General features: G+C 42.5%; 2 protein-coding genes across 4 annotated transcripts; one reads left to right on the forward strand and one right to left on the reverse strand.

The window, feature by feature from the left end:
- Positions 1-1,645: 1,645 nt before the first annotated feature.
- On the forward strand, positions 1,646-12,142 carry hunk (hormonally up-regulated Neu-associated kinase). The gene is made up of 9 exons (XM_051402270.1): positions 1,646-2,478; positions 5,237-5,529; positions 6,349-6,404; positions 6,756-6,891; positions 7,001-7,128; positions 7,905-8,031; positions 8,200-8,368; positions 8,628-8,790; positions 9,844-12,142. Exons 1-9 carry the CDS (start codon positions 2,239-2,241, stop codon positions 10,590-10,592), a joined length of 2,061 nt encoding a protein of 686 aa, XP_051258230.1. The 5' UTR covers positions 1,646-2,238; the 3' UTR covers positions 10,593-12,142.
- Positions 7,161-22,101, reverse strand: mis18a (MIS18 kinetochore protein A). Of its 3 annotated transcripts, none has more exons than XM_051402279.1 (6): positions 21,800-22,101; positions 21,445-21,517; positions 21,009-21,131; positions 20,620-20,722; positions 17,905-18,010; positions 7,161-8,023 (listed from the first exon to the last, which is right to left on the reverse strand). In XM_051402279.1, exons 1-5 carry the CDS (start codon positions 22,032-22,034, stop codon positions 17,930-17,932), a joined length of 615 nt encoding a protein of 204 aa, XP_051258239.1. In that variant the 5' UTR covers positions 22,035-22,101; the 3' UTR covers positions 7,161-8,023; positions 17,905-17,929. The 3 variants fall into 3 exon arrangements, with proteins under 3 accessions (XP_051258239.1, XP_051258240.1, XP_051258238.1); XM_051402280.1 differs by lacking the exon at positions 7,161-8,023 and adding an exon at positions 15,472-16,847; XM_051402278.1 differs by lacking the exon at positions 7,161-8,023 and having other exon boundaries at positions 17,157-18,010; positions 21,800-22,099.
- Positions 22,102-22,283: the final 182 nt, after the last annotated feature.

Consider the following 22,283-nt stretch of genomic DNA (forward strand, 5'->3'; position numbering starts at 1 on the left):
TTGTATAATGCTTCTCAATCATCATCTCCAAATCATTAAATAACTTCCTGACAGGACCCCTCTGTTATCTTTATTTTACATGCTACTGTTAAATTCCAAAGACTAATCCACAGACTACTGCATAAGTCATAATTTTACTAAAGAAACTAATTCTTTATTTGTTTTTTATTTGGATAAGCCTCCACTAGTCGTATTTTGTTTTTCTTTACTACTGGCTGCAGGTACAAAGAATGCATTTCACTGTGTATTGTACTATGTATAACTGTGCATGTGACAAATAAAACCACTTATCTATCTTATATCTATCTTATCTACAAAGTAGTCACTATCCCTGGTGTCCGCACAAAAACCATAACTATAAACACAAACAACAATTTTAAATCACACTGTATCAGCTAAACAAAAAATGGCAAAACAAGCCAAAGGGAAATGGTGTATGAAACAATAAACAATAGTAATCTATGATGGAAACAGAAAAACTAAATTGTCACAAATAGGCTACACAGCAATAAAACATTTTTAAAAAATCAACAAGAGCAATAACTACAATAACATGTGAGAGTTATATTTTTGGTTTTAATTACTTTTTGAAATAATATCTATTTTTAGTCTGTCTGCTCTGTAGGGGAGGATGCAGGCTCAGTCAGTTGTAGACCTGACTGTATATGTTCTTGTAGTACAAAATAACTCCAATAGATGGTGGTACACTTATACTTTTGGTTCCATGTCTGGGTGTCTGGTCTGGTGTCTAGAAAGCATGGCCCAGCAGGCAAGTCAAACTGTATGTATTCTTTTCACTCCTTCTAGGAATCCAGGAGTGAACAATACAGAGCACACCTGTATATATAACTAAATCTGATACAGTAACGCCACAAACTGCAGCCCCATGAAACACCACAGAGCTGAATGAACACCTGTCTGACACAGACTAAAAAAACCCCAATATGTTTCATATTGGTAGTATTAATTGCAGTGCTATTCTATTGGATTTCAATATATTATCAGGTGTATCTGTTATTTTGTCAACCCTCTGCAGGCTCAGTGTATAGGAAAACATATAACATAATCATATTAGGTCGGATTAACCTGACCTGAAGCCAAATACAGGAAGGAAAATATGCCTCAAACTGTTGCCCCTCCCTGCAAGGTGTCCTCCTTTGAGTGATGAACACCGTGTTAATTAGGCCAGTGAACACCTCAGTGGGCGAGGGGGGGTAAATGCTTCTTTGTCTGCCAATGGTATACTGGAGCACAACTTTCTATTGCTGGCAGAACTCCAAGTTCAGCAACAACCAATAACAAGAAAAAAAATGGCAGTGGCTAGATGACAGTGCCTCTTATATGAAAATTGAGCATTTCTCACAGACGAAATGTATTTAATATTATTTATTACCACTAAAAATGCACACCTCTAACCCTGTGTGTGGGTGCAGAGCGCATGGTGAGACAATTTGCGTCCTTTACGCACAGTTCTACCCAAATGACAACATTACGACGCCCAAAAATCACGTTACAGGAATTTAGAAAAAAAAAAAAAAAGCTATATATATGTGTAGTGACTGTGTTAATGTCTCGCCCTTCAGGTAATATATTCTTTGTTCTTTGCCGTGTAGCCTACAGTCTGAGCGCACCATACGAAACGGGGCAGCCGCGGTACCAGGTGGAGTGGAGTCGTCCCCCTTGTTCTCACATGTGCTCCGCCCGCCTGCGCTGATTGGATTGGAAATCACCCCGGCTACCACCACAGTGTGAGGGGCTGTGGGGTTTTTTTTCACTCTAACACTAAAGAAACGCCCACCCAGAGGAGCCGGCAAAGTCAGTTCAAACTGAAAAACACGCTGCCTGCACGCATTCAGGACAGGAGACGTTCATGTATGGAGAAGGGACGCTGAGTAATAGCCTACCTCAGACAGAGCCACCGACTCTTTTCTTTTTTAAAACCCTCACAAGTATTAACACAGGTTGCGTCAGTTAATAACTTTCCACTGATTGAGTGTGGCATTTACGCTTATCAAGTATCGGAACCTGCTGAGTGCGCTCGCTGGATGCTTTGGCCGAACAGGTGGCGCGCAAGCTCCGGTTGCCTTAATTTGTCATTAGGGGCGAGACGCACGCAAACGGGAGTGAACGCACTTCACCGGACGTTAAGCATTTAATACCTGGCCTTAAGCTGGGCGAGGGGACGCGCTGCGTAGTTGTCTCCCTCGTTAAAAGGAGACATTTGACAAGGGAGCGGTGATGCCAGTTGCCGACAGCGACATGGTAGTGGACAACAGCCACGGGTTGTACGAGGGTAAAACCCCAAACAGTGCCGGGAACGAGAGCATCCTCCCGGCCTCCCTATGCAGTCCTGCAGCGGACATCCTCAAGAACTTTTACCACACCAAACGGGTCGGGAACTATCTGATCGGGAGGAAGCTGGGAGAAGGGTCGTTCGCCAAAGTTAGAGAAGGTCTCCACGCGTTGACTGGGGAAAAGGTAAGCGGACTCGCAACGTGGAGTTTAACCAAATGAGTTTGGTAAAATTGTGTGTAATATACTTATTTCTTGGCATAATTTAACTGCATCCTGTGATTAGAACGGATTGTGTTGGTTTTAGTCCTGGTGATTGCTTGCACTTATTAATTATTTTTTAATGAAAAAATAACTTTTAAGGGGAAAAAAACTGCACTTTTTCTTTTTTCCCCCCTTTTTTGAAAACTAGCTGAGTTTCCTCTGACTGCGGTAGTTTTCGGTAATGTTTCAACATCTAAAAATCATGAGAGGCATGCAGCAAGGCGTCTGATGTGGTTTTACATTTCTTTTCAGCGGAATGTGGCAGCTGTCATTTGCCTGCATGTGAACCAAGCAAAACTATTCGCCTATTTATATTTACAGTTCAGCCGTACATTTTGATTTTAGTCTTCAGCCTACTTATAGAAAGTGATCTGCCCTGTTTGCTTTTTTGAAGAGCTGCTGCTGCGGCACCACCAGCTGTTGAACCCCGCTACACGCTCAGCAGGACTTGTTTTCTAGCCGAGCTCTAGTGACAATATTTACTTTTTGTGTGTGTGTGAGAGAGAGAGAGAGAGAGAGAAAGAAAGAGAGAGAGACGGAAGGAGCTGCCTGTATTATTTTTTCTCCCATCACATGTGTTGGAGGACTAGTTGTGCGCACTGTGGCAACCTCTTGCTTTGTTTGCTTGGTGGTGGTGATCTCACCGCAGTTGGGCGCGCAAGCCCGTGATAGGGACATAGGGGGAAATTGTCCGGCCTATGAGAGGGCAGAGCTGCTACTTGCATATGAAATCCTGTCGTTGATAAATGGGCTCCAGCCTCATTATGATTCTGCCAGCGCAGGGCTTTGATATGGGCTGCCATTGGCCACTGGTTGCCTTTGTCTCTCCGTGCTTTTTTTTTTTTTTTTTTTTTTTTTGAGGAACAGCCAGGACATTTGCATAGGCTATTGGGAAAACAAGTACCTCCCTTGTTTTCCTTATGTATTCCTACATGTAGACCCATATCTGGTTGTATATGTGTGAAAACACAATATGTGCCACTGGATTTAATGATTAGCATATTAAAGAATATTAAAGACTATCTCCTCCTGTGCACCCCCCCATTCAGTTGCTGCGAGGAGAAAAGAAAGCCCTCCTCTCCTCTTCCCTCTCTTTGTTGAGGATGATGCAAACACTGGCAATCACACAGCCAAGCATATCACATGCTCTCCCTCTCCTCTCTCTCTCTCTCTCTCATTCAGTGCAATACAGGGGTCCAACAGGCGCTGGAGGGGAGGGGAGGGGAGAGCAGTGAGTTTATTCAAGCAAAAGGGTAGTCAGGAAAGGAAATATAGGATTCCCAGATCCTTTTTTTTTTTAAGCATCCCTAGAAAGTCAGTGTGGACACAGGGGTGAGAGGGTGTGTGTTATAAAGGCAGGGGTTATGAAAGTGAGGAGAGGTGAGGGATGGTGCTGTCATGGTCAGGGGGCTGGGGAGGTCATATGCATGTGTTTTTGATGTCTGTAACCCACTTTCCCCTCCATGCTCCCCCGGTCCCCCCCCTTTTCTGTCTGAGGGGTGCCTGATAAACAACTGAATCCCCCAGAAGCCCCCTGGCTGGGCACACCCCTCCCCTCTATATACCAACCCACCCCCTCTTCCCTTTACTCATATAGACCAGCCTACTGTAAATACAGTGCCCCATCCCCCCATACATAGCCCACACCCCTTCTCTTATTCACCCTGCCTGGCGTAAACATGGGCCATCTATTACTGTATTGTGACAGCTAAGCACATGCAGCCAGGTTTAATTAGCAGCCATAAAAAAGGTTTTCAGAGGTGAATCAATTATCAGAGATGAAAGGATGAAAGTAAAAGAGAAAGACAAGCTGAAGGGCAGAAGAAAGAGATGGCACACACGCACACGACCACTTTGGCCCTCGCCATTTCATTAATGGATATGGTGATTAGTTTCATTGGTCGTGCCTTTCCATGTCTGTGGGCTCCCCTTGAGATGATTTGCTGTGTATGGTAGCCATGCTCTTGAACTCAGTCTAGACGGGGATACAAGGGGACACACAGGCAAAGGACGAAATGGAGTAGATGGGTACGTTACTGAATGTAATTAGCTACAGAGGGAAGTGTTTGTCATAAAGGTAAAGGACACTTTCTGAGGCTTTTATGAGGAGAGATCTTTGTCAATGAGACCAAGGGCAGAGTAACACGGACAGAAGATGCTGGGATGAGTAATTAAAGAAACTTAACACATCCGACTGGGAATCTGTTCTCTCAGTTTGTTGAAGGCTCTTCCTCCCCTTTTCTTCCTCACCCTTGTTTCAACATTTGTCGCCGCCCCTTGTGTGTCTAGCTGGAGCTAAACTCTGTGACAAATGGGAGTATATTAAATGTCCATTTGGCCTTGGCGCCTTTCTTAAAAGATAGGGTAACATTTGCTTTTCCCCTAGTTTATGATGGTTCAATAACCCCTCCAACACACACACACACACACAAACCTCCCCCCTCCTGCAGCCTCAGGGCCCTATAGCGCCTGGGTTGCCCCACATTGGGAGCAGCTGTGAGGGAGAGGTCAGTGTCGAGTTATATTCCCTGCAACGGAGACTGAGTAGCTCATCACCTGTTACTCTACAACTCTCCGAAAACCTCTCTCCAAGACACGCTTTATGGGCCAAACTTCAGCTGCCAAGCCAGTGCTTTGTCTAAAATATCCTCCTCACCTAATGCTCTTTCTCTGTCTCCAGGTGGCGGTGAAGGTGATCGACAAGCGGAAGGCAAAGAAGGACTCATATGTGACCAAGAACCTACGGCGGGAGGGCCACATCCAGCAGATGATCCGCCACCCCAACATCACGCAGCTGCTGGACATCCTGGAGACGGAGAACAGCTACTACCTGGTGATGGAGCTGTGCCCCGGTGGGAACCTCATGAACCGCATCTACGACAAGAAACGCCTGGATGAGAGGGAGACTCAGAAGTACATCCGACAGTTGGTGCTGGCTGTTGAGCACTTGCACAGGGCGGGTGTGGTGCACAGGTAAAAAAAAAAAAACCCACAAAAAACTTTTACAATAAGGTAGAAAAATGCAGAGAAAGAAAAAACACACACAGAGCGGCACACACATTGCTCTGCAGTGTTAGAGCAGAATTCGTATAAGTGCCTCAAATAATATTGGCAGTTTGCTATCCATAGCTCAGAGAGCTTTGTGCTGTTCATGGGTTAAAGCTGACTTTAAGATCTGAGTCAGACATGATCCTCTTTCTCAAAGTCCTCATAGTGCATATTACTGTAAATCCACAAATAACCATATCTGTCTGCTCAATGACGGCACTGCCATGTTTTAAGAAGTTTCCAAAAGAGCTGTTAAGAACTTCTTAAAAAAATAAATATATTTTTAAAATCTGTATGCAACTGCTGGATTTCAATGTCAATCCAGTTCTTCTACAAATACCATTACATCTTATGATACAATAAATTGATTTAGGGAAGAAAACACATAAACTGCATCTCCTGAATCAAAATTCAGATAAAAATTTCACAAAGCTCTCCCCGGGAATATTCAATTGTTTGTCACTCAGAGCCTGGGAACTAAATTTCTATCGTGGTAATATGGCCTATGTAGATAACTGTATAACAGGATTTCTAAGACTGAGGAGGGATCTGGAGGCACACAATAGACCCTGAAAATCAGCCAGCGTGACCCACATTGGGAGGGGTATTTGTGTATGTGTTGGGGTTTGGGGGGGGTGACCTTTCTTGTTAGTGCATTGTATGATGATCGTTAGATAAGTTATCTCATGTAAATACTGATGCTGTGGAGTCACTGACAGTCTTTTTGCTCTGTTTGTCTTGCAGGGATCTGAAGATAGAAAACCTCCTGTTGGATGAGCAGGACAACATAAAGCTCATAGGTAATTCAAGAGCTCGTACATTTACACAATCTAACTCTATAAACCTCTCTTCCTGTTTCTTTCCCTTGTTCAGTAAAAAGCTGAACAATAAATTCATTCATAAATGCCTTTTACTAGATTTAAAAGATTTTCCCAGTTGGGGTGGGATGGATTTTTACACGGTCCCACATGTGGCTAAGCGTTAAGAGTAATTAAATATCCTGTTAAAACCCTTACAGGCTCTCACCATAGTGTTAATCTGCTTCTGTTTGTGTGTGTAACACTGTGATGAGGTGACTACTTTAACAGGTGAGCTGAAAAGAGCGTAATAAACCCAGAAACAACACTCACTCCGCTTCTTCTGTCCCTCAGATTTTGGTCTCAGTAACTGCGCTGGCATCTTGGGATACTCAGACCCATTCAGCACCCAGTGCGGAAGCCCAGCCTATGCCGCCCCAGAGCTGCTCTCCAGGAAGAAGTACGGGCCGAAGGTGGATGTCTGGTCCATGTGAGTGTATTCTCCTAATCAGTTGTTGCCCAATATCAACATATTTAAATATATTTGTTTATTTTACGAGTGCGTCCAAAAGCTAAAGTGCGTATTTTTGATCTTCCAGTGGTGTGAACATGTATGCGATGTTGACTGGGACTCTCCCGTTCACCGTGGAGCCCTTCAGTCTCCGAGCCCTACACCAGAAGATGGTGGACAAGGAGATGAACCCGCTACCTCCCTCACTCTCCACGGGTAAGTACTGAACACACAAATGCGCACCTCTGTGCAGATAAATCATAGATGACAAGAAGTTTATTGGCAGAGTACCAGGAAAACAGAACGGCCATTGTTTGTTCATAATAATAGAGTTAACCTTTCCAGTGAAGTTGCTGAAACTGTGTCAACAAGATTATCTATTATCTATTTCTACTAGTCAGAATTCCTGAGAAGGGCTGTCCACTGTTTGGTTTCCCCAGGAAAATAAATAGAAGATTTGTTTGTCGTGTTTAATTATACTCTTGGTAGCATTCTTAATCTTTAATTGTATTCTTTATATATAAGTAGAATTAGAATATATTTTCACAGGCACATTCTGTGTAGCAACATGAGTTAAAAAAAAAAGTGTGTATGCACTTGGCTTCAAGTAGTGACACTCTCTACACATTCTGAAACTCAAGGTAAATGATGGCTTAACCGAGTTATGTAAGTAACTATCAATCAAGCTAATGACATAGATCTATTATCTCATCTGTCTTATGTAATAACAGCATGAAAGCGGATGAGGAGGATAGAGTTGCGGTCAGTGCGTAGGTGCACTGTGTCAAGACAAAGGGATTGTTTAATTCGCACCGTCATCTAAAACTGCTGAGGGGCATGCTTAAGAAATGTTTCTTAATTAAAAAATTAAGAAACATTTCATAAGAAAAATATCTAATGTACAAACACGTTGCAGGAGTGGAAAACGTTCCTCTTTGTAGTGAGTTGAGTAGTCGGTAGCTACATATAAATATTTATTCTCTCTGTCACAGCTGCCATCTGTCTTCTGAAGAAGCTCCTTGAGCCAGATCCCAACAAGCGTCCCAATATCCATCAGGTGATGGCTGATTCATGGCTACAGCTGGCCAACAAGAACACAGGGGCACCGTACCTAAACAGGTAGACACACACACATTTTAAAGTTGGTTTGAGTTTGTACCTTGCAGCAGTGTGTCATCTATTTTAGCTTATTTTAGTCAATTTTTTTTTTTTTTTACAAACATAATTTTCAAATTTAATTGAAAGAATCACAACCAAAAACATTTAAATTTCCATTTTTGTTTTAAGGATCCACATCGAGGAAATCAACCACACAGTGTTGCTGCATATGACAGAGAAGATGAGCTACAAGCACAGCGAGGTGCTGAGCGCCGTCCTCACCAATCGCGCCTGCCACACTCTGGCTGTCTACTTCCTCCTCAACAAGAAAATGAAGAGACTCTCTAAAGAATACAGGGTAAGGGGACCCTAGCCCACACCTGTCCCGTGTCGCTCTCAAAAACAGAGGGTGACGGAAAAACTCTTACATAAAACACACTCTACTTGAATTCCAAAGTGTTTTTCTTTTTGACACCTGAATATAGTTGCGTGCATCTAGAAGGGGTTAAAAGAGTGCACGGATTATTAGGTGGCACATCTGGTTAAGCAACAACAGGTTTGTGAAATGCAAAGAATGATTGTAATAAGCGGCTTGCTGTATGTGTGTGTGCCTTTAGGAGATGCAGTTCCAGGAGAAAAAGAAGGGAGAAAAGCAGAAAAGTGAATACTTCCAGACCCAGTGGAGGAAGCACGTCGACAAGCTCACTATCCCCCCCAAACAGACACCCGTCTACCTGGCTGTTAGCAAGGGGCCAAGCAAGGAGAAGAAACACAGGACAGGTGAGGAATCATATGGTACAAAACACTTTGTAAAAAAGGAAAAAAAAAAAAAAAAGATACTGTACATTTGTAAAGTGCCTTTATTTATTTTTATTTACCTTTATTCATACAGGGTAGGTTGACTGAGCATGCATGTTCTTGTACGGCAACGACCTGTTTCACACACACATAGTTACCCAGTCATCCGCCGATCCATCCACCCCTCCTTCCATCCATTGTTTGTCTGTCCATCCATCCATCCATCCATCCATCCATCATCTGAGAGGAAACATCCTGGACAGGTTGCCAGTCAATCGTAGGGCAATTTTTAAAAATGTATTTTACCTGTTGACAGTCAGATTAAATGTAGGAGGAAGTATAGCACAGAAGTAATTGGGGCTGTGCGATATGATAAAAAACATCATATTGCGTTATGTGGGAATGATCATTTTTCCATCAAAAATTTAATTTTTACTCAAATAAAAACTACTAAAATCATGACGAGAAATTTTGGGGGGTCTGTAGTAAACAAACATGTTTTCTTAAATCTGTAGAAAAAGGTTTGTAGAACAGGGCACCTCTCCTATTTGTCACACATTTGACCTTGTCAAAACATTACAGCTCTTGTGATTTGCATATTGTGGTTTGGATAATAATAACAAGTAATTGCAGTCTGTCAGTACACGTTCCTTGAAGAAAAGCTTATGAGTGACAAACAAGGGCCCGAGGGCATGGCTGACACACCTCCTCCTTTGCCCTGATTTGCCTATATGTGGTATAGTGAACGTCTATAGGCTGGTTTCAGATCCAGCATGTCAGAACAGGCTGGTCTTGAGTAGGTAAAACTCTCAAAAGAATGTACTTGTACCTTGGCACCTGCTTGTTAAATGCTCTCAGGTGAGGTATGTCTTCACTGACATGACATATAAGACATAATCACTCAGTGTTCAGAAAAGCTGTAGTTCTCAACAGTTCACTCAGTTGCATCTGCAACTAATATTCCAAATGTTTGTTTGACAGCCAGAAAAATACAGTATTTCAGAAATTTAACAATGCTTCTCTTTTCCCCCTCAGGTCTGTTGCGTGCCATAACTGGGGGCCATCGTAATTCACCTCTGGCGCCACCCGGCACTGTCGCCTCTTCGTCTATGGAGTATCTAGAGATCCAGCCTCTCTTTCACAACACCCCTCAGCAACGAAGGCGCTTGGCCACCCTCCCTCAAGTCAACACGAGCCCAGAACACAACATACCCGCTCCACCAGCACCATCCCCGATCGGCATGCATTCCTTCGGCTCCCTCTCCAAAGCAGAGCAAATTGAAGACACCCCAGCTTCACCCTGGTACAAGCTGACCAACGGGACTCTGTCCCCGCCCCGCCACGTCTCTGCCTTCCAACCCGACTCCTCTTACTTGAAGAAGGCGACCATCCCCAGTCCTCCTGTCCTCATTGTCAACCCGCAGCCCAAAAAGAACCTCTCGTCAGATTGGTGTGGTTCTTCCGACACCAGCGGGAGCCCCCCCAGCACCATAGGAAGCCCCCCAGGCAGCTCGGCTTTCAGCCCTCCGAAGTCCGCCTTTAGTCCCCTCAACCCCACCTCAGCATTTAGTCCTCCTTCCAACAGCAGCAGCAGCGACCCCGACAGCCCGACGCACCGCAGCAAGTTCCCCTCTATGGGAATCGGACAGATCCTAAAAAAGAAGGTCCAGCTGCAGCCGTTCTCCTTCCGGCCAGAACAGGTCGTTGAGGAAGTGGTGTCCCCCCCTCCCTACCCCATGCAGACTCTCCTCTGTGCTTCAGGTGCACTCAAGACCCTCTGCTGAGGGATACCAGACAAAAGAAAATGAAAGAAAGACAGACTGAACTCAAGGCCCCTCTCAACATTTTGTTGAAGTTAGAGAGGTCTTCCAGAGCGGCCTTTTGAACTGTGAATTGTTATTTTATTGCGACTGAGCCACTTTTCATGACGGACTTGATCATTTAAAAAAGATAAAAGAAGAAGGGGTTTAAAAATGTTACTGCTCTCCTTATGTAATGAGAGGTGTTGACACTGAGAAGATGAGATTGGAAACAGATCCCGGAGGGATGACTAAACCTCGCTGTGTCCTAGATAGCTCGGACATTGGACATCATGTAATATGGGCCTTGCCAACAAGGTGTACACATACACACACAGACATGTATACACACAGAACACTGTATTATACACTGAGTTAAGAGATACTCTCTTATGTAATATTGCTGTAACTGGTTACTAATTGAGCCGCAAACTGATTCTCACCAGCTAACAGACCCCAACCCTAACCCTGATTACATGTATAAATGTTTTGTCTCTGTGAAAACTCTCTTAAGATACCCACTGACTTCCAGCCAGCTGGCACTGTATCCTCAATGCTGACTGGATGTAGAAGCTCACTGCACTATTCTTAAAAACCAAAACCTATAGTAACAACGGCGTTTACCATCTTTTACCTCACTGCATTATTCATACATTAATGTATAGCAGCTGTCGGTTGTGACATGCTTGTGTGGATTTTGCCACAGTGTTGCAGTGTCTGAGCATTAGTGCCATTAGAATCAACACACTGAAATAGAAGTAGGTACCAAAAGTAGAGTCATACTCTCACTTTTTATAGCATACTCAATCACTCAACACTGATACCAATTCACAGCTATAACTTTTTATATACAAGTCTTAGACGACCTCTATGACCCACGGGGAAACTGTAAAACTGTCTTAGTTATGACTTTTTCACAGGAGGATATACCTGTTCAGTCAGTTTTGAAAAAAAAAGAAAAGATAAAAAAAACAGAGCAACAGAAGCCTTATGAAACTGATCAAAGTGGGAAAGAACTGCTACTAGGATCGTGCAACACCCATGATAATAATTCACTTCCTTTTGTCTTAAAGCTGTAGTTTGTGCAATAGTCTTAAATGTTAACTGCAATGACGAGTATTTGCCAAGAGCTCTCTGAGAGTGATGTGAAAATTGTGCTTGTAAATAACAGTACGACTCCTGTGTTCCTGTCACTTCTGTACGAAGGGATTCTAAAATGTTTGTCGAGCCGACATTTTCACTCTAGTGGCTTCGTAAAAACTCCACAACAAGGCTTCCACAGGTACACGAGGCTCCTCACTGTTAAGAAACTGTAGAATCTCTTCCTGTCCAAATGAAAAGTTGCATGCAATGTCTCACGAGTCGAACTGTACTGTCACCATTTGAAAATTATTGTCTTTGTAACTTTTTTCTGGTTGATACTGAGATTGATACAGACTCGGGGGGTCTTTTGTAAGATTTTGTAATGGATGGTTTTGTTCGAGGTGTCAAGAGATTTCTATGCTGTATAAAGTATTTTAAATATTTATACTAAATCCATTACGTGTCTGTCTGGTCTTTCAAATGCACCTGCTTACTGTCTGGCTTCCATCTGCGCACACATGCCAATATACAACTTTTTATTAGCTGACAAAATGTACAATTAATACTTAAATTACTATAATTAAGTAAGTAATTTCAGCATAATCCACAGAATCCAACATTCGTGTTAATATGTATGTATAATTCACACAGAGCCTGAGGCGTGTAATTTATTCCTAAAGCTCTCAGCTCCAGGACGACTTAATGAAGATCAGCCTCTCTGCTATGGAAGGGTCTCTGTTGCATTACAACCTCAATGTGCCCTTTTTCTCACATACCATCCACATTTCCCACGGGACACCTGTGGTGGGTATAAAAAGAAACACCCAGCCTTGCAACAGCTGAAGGATCCTTAGGACTGACACTGACACACACACACACACACACACACACACACACACACACACACACACACACACACACACACACACACACACACACACACACACACACACACACACACACATATTATGACCCCTCCCTCCCTCACACACGGACACACACACACACACACATATTATGACCCCTCCCTCCCTCACACACGGACACACACACACACACACACACATACTGTAGACACTAATCCACTCAGCTGTGTCTCCTGTGTCCCCATCATAAACCTCTTTGGGTGACACTGCCCTGACGAGACAAAGAAGGGGGATCACCAGAGCTCTGAGACAAACACACACAGGACAACACAAACAGGGCCGTCCGATTAAATCGGCGTGGCTAAGCCGATAAAAGCCGAGGGGCAAGAGTGGCTCTAAAATGCATTAGAGCCGGAGCCTTTTGTTTATCAAAGACAGGCGGACAGTTAGTCAAAAATCCCTGGGCGGTCCGTTGAGACAAACAGGCTGTGGCTATGTATACTGTGGCTTAACAACAGCGCTGAGCGAAAGGATACTTTACACCACAGAGCGTGTACAGGTAATACCTGTACCTAAGTGTTCAATGCTGCTCTGGTGACACCTGTAGTAGTGCACACAAAAAAATACTCAGTCCTTACAGAGTGGAGCTCCCAGAAAGCCACCTCTTGTTATTGGTGGATGATTATGTTTTAAGAAACAGAACAGTCAGGTGAGGGACAGTGATGGGTCACACCAGATTTGGTAACAGTTTAACCAGACTGCCATGTAGCAGAAGATTAATCAATAATTCTTTATTTAATTAGTGTAAGTAATAAATCAAGCAAAAATGCAAGCAATTTGAGAAGTCACCTTATAGGCTCTGTAAAATTGTGATAGACATTTTCGCTACTTTTGCACATTTTATAGATTAAATTATTAAAGAGTAAGATTAATAAATAAAATGCAAAAAAAAAGTTAGTTGCCGTTGCCTTTTAGGGGATTCTGTATACGGAAGCAAGTTGTTAATCTATGTACAATCTCGGGAAGCTTTAAGAAGAAGAAAATCCATACTGATGAGATAAAGACAGAAAAATAATTTTCCTTGACAGACAGATTATTTCAACGTTAATCTGTGTGTAAACAGGTCAAGTTACAGTGACGAGTCTGTGATAAACAAACATCCACCCCACCGTCCCCGCAGGGATTGACAACAAATTGATATTTTTCACCATAATCATATTCGGGGGAATTTTAATATTGAGAAAAGTGACTAACTAATATGTTGTCTAAAAATGACACCGAGCTGTTGGGATGACAGATTTCTCCAGGGATGACAAAATACTTTGATACGTCACATTTAGAGGTCTTTTGTCAGAATCACCAAGCCATTCATCTTGACTCATAAACCCCTGAGATTTGAGATTGAAACAAGATAAATCATCTATCTAGAGAGCAGACATATGCCACACCTTGGAGACATGTAGGCTGTCCTTCCAAATGTTGACACTTTAACCAGCCAATCTCCTCCTTGTACTCAAGAACCGAGTGATGGCATTCATAAACGTTCACCAGAGACTTGCTCATTTCCTGTTTTTGACCACACAAAAATCCTGTTTTAATATTCAAATTACTTTTAATGTGAGGCCAAACTGACCACTTAACTGTACAGCAGGACTTCATTTCTGTCAATCTGTTCAGGCTTAGATCCTGATGACACTAATCCTGTTTTCAGCCCCCTTCTCGTCACATATACGCACACACACACTCACACCAGGGTGTCACTGGCAACGGGACGAGCCTTTGTGTCTGAGAAAAACAGACGATTAACCTGCTACACAGTGGCGAACACCAGGGACGTGCATGCCCGACCCCCCCCACACACACACACACCCACACACACACACACACACACACACACAACCTATGCATCCTGGTTCACCCTCACAGACCAGTACTGCCTTCCTCAGCAGCTCTCACACAGAGCAGAGGACGAGTAGGAGAGAGTGAGAGACAACCAGACGACCTGGCAGACACCGGCGTACACAAAGATGTGAGGGGGGAAATAAACAAGCAGATGTTTTCTAATGAAGTAGGAGGCTTTGAGCACTCAGAGGGGATTTGGGTTATTCCGACAGACGACTCTCTTGACTGGCCGGCTATCTGGTTCGATCACAGACACAGATGAAGGTGATTAATGAAACGAGAAGGCTGTGGCTTATCAGAGATTTTACGCTTTCGCCCTAGCGGTGTTGCCTGTAAAAAAAACAACAACAAAAAACTGAGCTAAGTTTCCCAAATGCTCTTGACACCAAGATCATCTTACACCCACTGATTCCTGAGATTAATGTGGGAAACTTAACCTCTAGCCCTAAGGGGCTTACTAATTGATCTGCTGTCTACTCTGTCCAACACAAGAGATCAGACCAGACTGTCTTAATGACTTCAGATCTAAAAAGAAGATTTTGGTGAAGCATATGTCATGCAACCAACCATGTGAGAAGAAGTAACAGCGATCAACCGAGTCAAATGTTTGGCTGGTTCTCTACCACATAATGATTCTTTTTTAAAAAGTAGATGTTTTGTTTATCATACGATAGAATCTATTAAATTTAATTTAACTGTTGCTGAAAATTAACATGCACAGTGCAGATTAAATATGACTAAATGTGGCTGTTATGGAACACAGTGGACGTGGGGTTTGGACAAGTGTGATGGAAAATAAAGAGTTAAATCAGGAATTGGTCATAAACAGCTATGAGCAACTAGTGGGGTGTGGTTCTTTTGTCAGGGGGAAACCAAATATTATGATGGGAAGGCAGAAAACTACATTTGAATGAAAAAAAAGTACTGATCAATATTCCCATTACTTAAATTTGTTTGTTTTCCCACCTTTTATTTGAAAAAAAAAAAAAAAAAACCCTGACACCCTCAGAATATACCAGAAAATCACTTTCCTCCTCAATTTATTACAAAACCTCAAATGGCACTACATTTAGGTCTCTTAAACTCTCAAAAAAAGAAACATTTTCCTTATCCCAAAAGTAATCTTTTTCATTTCATGGAAAAAAACAAACATATTTTGTAAGTTGGCACACAGGTGGCACTCCTTGAGATATTTTCTCTCTCTCTCAAAAACAAGATCAGAAATTCAATCAAAGAGCAGAGCCCAGCCAATAGGATTTCAGTGTCTGTGGCAACAGCAGCATCAGTTCGAGCAGCCATTGGTGCAATGTTTCACACAGGGAAGGCTGTAATTGGTTGACGGCGTGCTGAGGCTTCATTGCCTCCATGGCAACATTGCTTCCTTATTGCTTAGGGAAGGTGAAAAGGAGGAAAAGAGGGGAGGGCTTTCACTCAGACACTACCTCTGCATTATTCATCCTTTGTCCCCGAGTGCTTGTACGATGTGTGTAGATGTACTGACTGTTGCCTGTGTGTGTGTTTGTGTTTCTACGTCGGCCTTGGTTTGGCTGGCAGTGATTGGTTGAGACTTAAGGGGTGAGTGGGGTGAAACCGGTGCAATAATTGCACTCGGTAGTGCAATGCATCCAGCAACACCGTGTCTATATATAAAAAAGCTAAATGAGTTCAGAGGGCATTCAGTGAGCCGTTCACAGTGACGCTCACGTCAAATGCGGCTTCTAGCCTTTAAGCTTTATTACTCCGAATGGAACATCAAACAAAACAAACAAAACAAACAGGGACATATTCTCCGAAATGAGTCTGTTACAGCTCGTAACAGCACAAGTCTGGACCGTTACTGGCTGGACCGGCTTGCATCATCCACTCTCTGGGTTGGCTGCATGGAGACAACAACACCACCCACCACCAACACCACCACCAGAAACAACAACAACAAAAAAACACGCGGCTTGTTTGTTGTTGTTTTGACTTTTTTTCCCAAGCAGTTGAGGGAGGGGAGATTTAGAAAGAGGGGGAGGGAGAAAAAGGGGCAAGGGTGGGGTTTGCAGCGAGAAAAACATCACACAGAGATTAGGGTGGAGGTTCATTCAGGACTCCTCCCCCGTGTATGTGTCTGAGCATGAGTGAGGGGGGGTAACGTCTGTTGACAGGCATGCCGGCCAGCGAGCTGGCTGGCTGTTCCTCTGGCGGTGAAACGCGATGACGAGATGGCAACAGGCACTCAGCATAGCACGTGCTCCCAGTTGCCATCGCAACCTGCCCTTGGATACAGCATGCTGGTTGGCCGTTTCTAACTGTTGTTGTTCTGTGAGGCTGATGAAACCTCGTGGATGAGGGAGGGCAAGCGGTACAGCATGCAGCCGCTTTCCCGCCTTGGTAGAAAGTGTTGCTAGGCACATTAGAAGTCAGAGTTGGTAAACAAACACTCAGCCTTTTATATATAATCAACCCCCCCACCACCTCCTCCTCCTCCTCCTCCTTCTCACCCCCAAAGACCTTAAACTTGCTGTTTAACTCTTAAATCCAAGAGATACTTCTAATTAGAGACAAAGCTGGATGAGCCACTGATCCCCCGACAATCACAGTGCACAAAGTCAAAAAGAAACATTTAAAAAGATTATCCTGAGCGTTTAAAGTTGTCTCATTTGTTCATTTCTTTATGTAAAACTGACAATATTGAAATGCATTTTTAAAATCCTTTTTGGAAACAGTTGAATACTTTATTACACAAAAATAAGTCAGACAAAACTTGTACAACTGTGAACAGACAAAACAAAAATAAACAACCCATAATGTAATAACAAATTAAAATTCTGGCAGTATTTTGGAAAAAGACAGAACAGCAATGAGGTGAGTGACAAAAATATCCAATAAATGAGATGCAGGGAATATTAAAGAGTATTTGAGTATTTAACGATGAATCCAAAGTCCCTAAACCAACGTTCACTTCTGGATAAAAAGCATATATCCATCCTGCAATCCCTCAAGCAAGCGTGGAGCTTGAGGAAGAGAACAAAGAAATAGTGTGTGTGTGTGTGTGGCCTCGAATGGCCAGATCAATACAGCATTGTGCTGAGTCTGCAGCCTGCCTGATGAAATCCTGCACAAATAAACATTCTGCTCATAGTGTACATTCGGTCTGCGGCGAGACGTACAAAGAAGATGGTGCTATGAGCCACAGGAGCCGAGCTGACAACATGATTGATTACAAGTGCAGGCAGTCTTTGTTTCACCATCGGTAATCAGGACAAAGCGGAGTGGAAGTGGTGTGTGTGTGTGTGTGTGTGTGTGTGTGTGTGTCTGTGCACAAGGTGAGACTAGGGAATGTAACTGAAGGAATGTGTGGCTGAAATTTAAACTTAAAGGAGGAAGTGTTAATGTAAAGGTAGCTGCGAGGAAGGGAGGATATTAAAACCTCAAGTTCAACACCTGGACAAAGCACCCACCCAGACAAGCTGATGTCCGTCACCGTCATGCCTCATCACATCCCTCCTGAAGGCCGGCTTCGATCTCCTCCAGCCTGTGCGCCATGGATATGACCAGCATTTTCATCTGGGAAGGATAGGGGTCAAGCAGGAGAGATGGGGAGGGTTTTGACAGGGTTCGGGGATGTGAAGATGAACGGCGAGGGCAGAAAAATTAGTAAAGAGTGAGGATGGAAAGGGTGGGCATGAAGGAGTGAGAACGGCGAAGAAACGAAGGAGAGGAAATGGACAGGTGGGAAATGAAGGGAGCAGCAGGAAGCAGTGAGGAAGAAAGAAGGGAGGAGTAAAGATAATTGGAAAAAGGGGGACAGTGAGGGAGAATGACAAAACCCAGAGGGGAAGTGGTCAGGGATGGATGGGTATAAAGGGGGGAGAGAGAGTGGGAGGGGTGGGGGGAGACAGGTCACTGAGTGTACAAGATGAACAACCCAAACAAGTGTCTACCAGCCATACAGACAGACAGACAGAATACATTAAGTATGGCGGCAGGGGTGATGGGCACCTTCATCAGATATGGTACAGCCGAGGACAAAGAACACTTGAGTGTGGGGCTGGGTGCTGTTTTTAATACTAGTGACGATACGGGAGTTTTATCGTACAGATATAAAAAATATTTTTTCCATACCTTACTAATATGCTAAATTAAAAAAAGAAGTAGGGCTAAAACTATGATTATGTTCATCTCATCCTTTCATTCATGTCAATTAGTCAATTTTTTAAACAGATTAGTCTATAAAATGTCAGAAAACAGAGAAAAGCCTTTAACTAGTTCCCACAGCTCTCGTAAGGTGAACTCTTCAGTGAGGGTCTTGTCTGACCAACAATCCAGAAGATATTCAATTCACCATTTAAACTGGGAAAACAGCAAATCATCACAGTTAAAAAGGCTGGCATGTTTGCTAAATAAATGACAACATTTTCTGTTGATCAAGTAATCGATGAAACCACTTCATCATTTTAGCATTTAAAAGTAGCCGAACTTAAATGTTAAATATATGTACAGAATGTTAAACTGTCTAAACACAAGCAATGCTACAAGAACTTTGTCTAGATAAAACCCAATCCAAACTGGCAAAAATACTTATTTTAAGCGGAAACAGCTCAAAAACAATGCTAATGCTAAGACTTTAAAGCAGAAATGGTCAGTCAACGATATACGCTGACAGACGTGCAATGAATCAAAGCACTGATTTTAATTCTTGACCTATTATCTTGTTACAGTGCGCCAATGGCCAACGACAACTGATGGCAATAAAAACCACCTAAAATGAATACAATCATGTACTATAGTGAGATTAATCTTCAGCCTAGAACTAAACACAGTCAATAACGAGGTGGATTTAAGCGGTAACCTACATATTAACCAAAGAGTATATGAGGTTAGCCTGTTCATTTCATCAGACGGTGCCCTGAAGCGGCCCTTTGTTTGAGAGACACAAGTTGTGCAAACATTGTTGCAATGGTGACAAGTATGTCATTGCGTGAGATAACCGAGGAAGCTGATTCATTTTGAATTGTGTTTGTTTTTGGTAGGTCACGAACATTGATCAGAAGAGAAAAGATAACTGATTGTATCGAAGCCACTGACAGAATAACGACATGGGAGTTGATGTGGTAATACCCACAAACATGACACACACACGCAAGTCTCCATAAGGACTTAGAAGCACGACTAATGTTTTGTTGCCCAATCTTAATGTTTTTCTTCTTGCCCTTTGATCATAACTTGTTTTTTTATACAGTCTGTTACACAGATAACATCTCTTCACGCAATGGATCAGCTGTCACCTGCAGGAAAATCCACTGTCACTGCCAAGTAGATAAAATGCCACATATTCATCCAGCCATACATACAAAGACACTTCATGATCAAAACATGTTTTTCCGCTCACAAAGATTCCTCCACATGGTCCCTATCATATCTATTGTCCTTGGTGCAAGTGTGTGGGAGGGCTGGCAGGTAGTACTGCGCACTATCACCACCTACTGGCCAATCTGTGGCTTTATGGATATTTTTTTTAAACAAAGGATGATTCAGAATAACTTCGGGAATAACCACACTACTCCAATCCAAGAATTGTGAGTACCCTCTGAATTTGTATACTAATAACAATAATAATATTAATGTGACAAACATTAAGAGAATTCTGTGTTGAAATAAGTTGAAATATGCAGAAAATAAAATTAAAAACAAAAATGGATTTAATATTGAAACTAAAACTTAAAGAAAATATATTTCTTTATTTCAATTAAATATTAACTGCCATGAAAAATATCTATTTGCAGGGGGTGACATGGAGAGATGAGGTAATGTCTGATATAAACGTCTGCCCGTCACAGGAGTACGGGCTTCCCAGAACTAAGCTGATGTCATCATTAGTACAACCTGTGCATTGATAATCAATGAGAGCTGCTCTACAGCAATGTGACCACTGTCAGCAACACAATGCAACAGTGAGTCATGTGCAGGTCACATATGTAGTTTTTCCATCATTTTCTTTTCATCAACGATACAATTTTAGGGACTAAACTTAACCTGTGTTTGGAGAGACAGTCGTGGTTAGACACTGAACAGAGCTTCAGAGCAGATATTCTGCTCAACAGATGAAATATTTTATTTCACAGCAACACAATATCAGAGAAAACAGACAAAGAAAAGCAGCAGCAATAAATTACCTCTGTCAGCTGTTGTTCAACAATGCCTCTGTACTCCAGTGTGACTGGCTGCTCTTTGGGGCCCTCTGCTGCCAACATCTGGCTTGCAGAGCCAAGCACATAGCTGGGAAAGGTTCACAGTATAATATTAGGATGCTGAATGCAGGTACAGGGGGTTACAATTTCAGTGGAGATTATTTTCTCAGATAATCTACAGTCCTGACTCTAGTGAAAGTGCACCAACATGCTTTTTTTATCTTGTAAAATAACTTTACAGGTGTACAGCATAGCACAATTATGTTTTGATCATCACACATTCTCCAGAAATTGATCAATATCACATTAAACAAATGTAAACTGGGGCGTGTGCCTTTAAACATTCCTACTAATAAACCAAGCCCTAAACATACCTGTCAATGTCTGCTACATTAAAACAGAACGTAAATCTCTTGTGGTCCAGGTTCTTGGGCGTGGATGCATAAACCATGCCGAGCACAGACTGGCAGCCTTGACAGAACAGATCCAAAACCAGACTGACCAAAGAAAAGAAAACAAACATGGGGACAGATTTAATTCAACAAGTACTACTTATAAACCAATAATAAAGGTAAAGGTGGGTTTTCAGTTGTTGTAGTTAAATAGAGTTTTTAAGGTATTTGTACTTTTTATTTCTACTGCAGTTATCTCACAGCTATAGTCACTGGTACTTTGCACATTTAGATTTCATATACAAAACATATGTTCACCTCACAAAATGTGATGAACTGTTATAGATTAATCTACCCAACAACATACAATGGATTATTTTTACATTGTTGTATTCACTAGTGGGAACTACTTTCTTACCATAGAGATCGTTTGCTCTTGCTCACTTCATACAGGCGGTTGTCCTTTCCAATCAAGACGTTGTCAGTGACCCCTAAGACCCAAAACATCACAAACATGTCAGCAAAATAGTGCAGCATTGTAATTACAAGGTAACTTCAAAATCCCCAACCTCGACAACTGCATTTGAATGCACCATCCTATAAGACATTTAGCAAGTCGACTTTTTTTTTTTAAACTTTCCCGTTAGCAGTTCAAAGTTACTGAAACTTAAAGATCCCAAAGATTATGTATTTCTTAAAATTGCTTTCTCCGCCCTTTAGTTTTGTTTGGGACACGAAAAATAAAAGCTGGCGATCTAAAAACCTTGACTCACTCTTTAGTCTTATTTGGTTTTGGTCGTCTTCACTTCCATCCCAGGACAGTGAATCTCCAACAGGCAACTTGCACTTCCCGCAGATAAACACCACAGGTCCGTCGTCACTGTCCTCGTCCTCCTCCGCTTGGCCAAACAACTTTTCTTCGACGGCTGTGGAGTCAATGCTTGACGCTTCAAACGTGGTATTTACATGTTTCAGTCGGTGTTTCAACGACTTTTCTCTCGCCGCCATTTCTACTAGCTTTTCCCAAACAAGATGTTTCGAAGTTACGCGGGTGGATGACAGTGAAGTGAAATCCAGACAACGCGAGATGTGTAACCGCGTGTACTTCCGCTTTCCTCTGAGAAGAGACAACAACGAGTCATTTTCTTTCTACTTTTTTCTCTTAATGTATTTTAAAACTTTGATGAATGGGAATGAAATGCGTTAGTTTGTTATGCGTTACGCCCAACACTTCCCGAGATGTTTCATGATTGTTGT

This window comes from Dicentrarchus labrax, unplaced genomic scaffold (genome assembly GCF_905237075.1).
Source record: "Dicentrarchus labrax unplaced genomic scaffold, dlabrax2021, whole genome shotgun sequence".
NCBI lineage: Eukaryota > Metazoa > Chordata > Actinopteri > Moronidae > Dicentrarchus > Dicentrarchus labrax.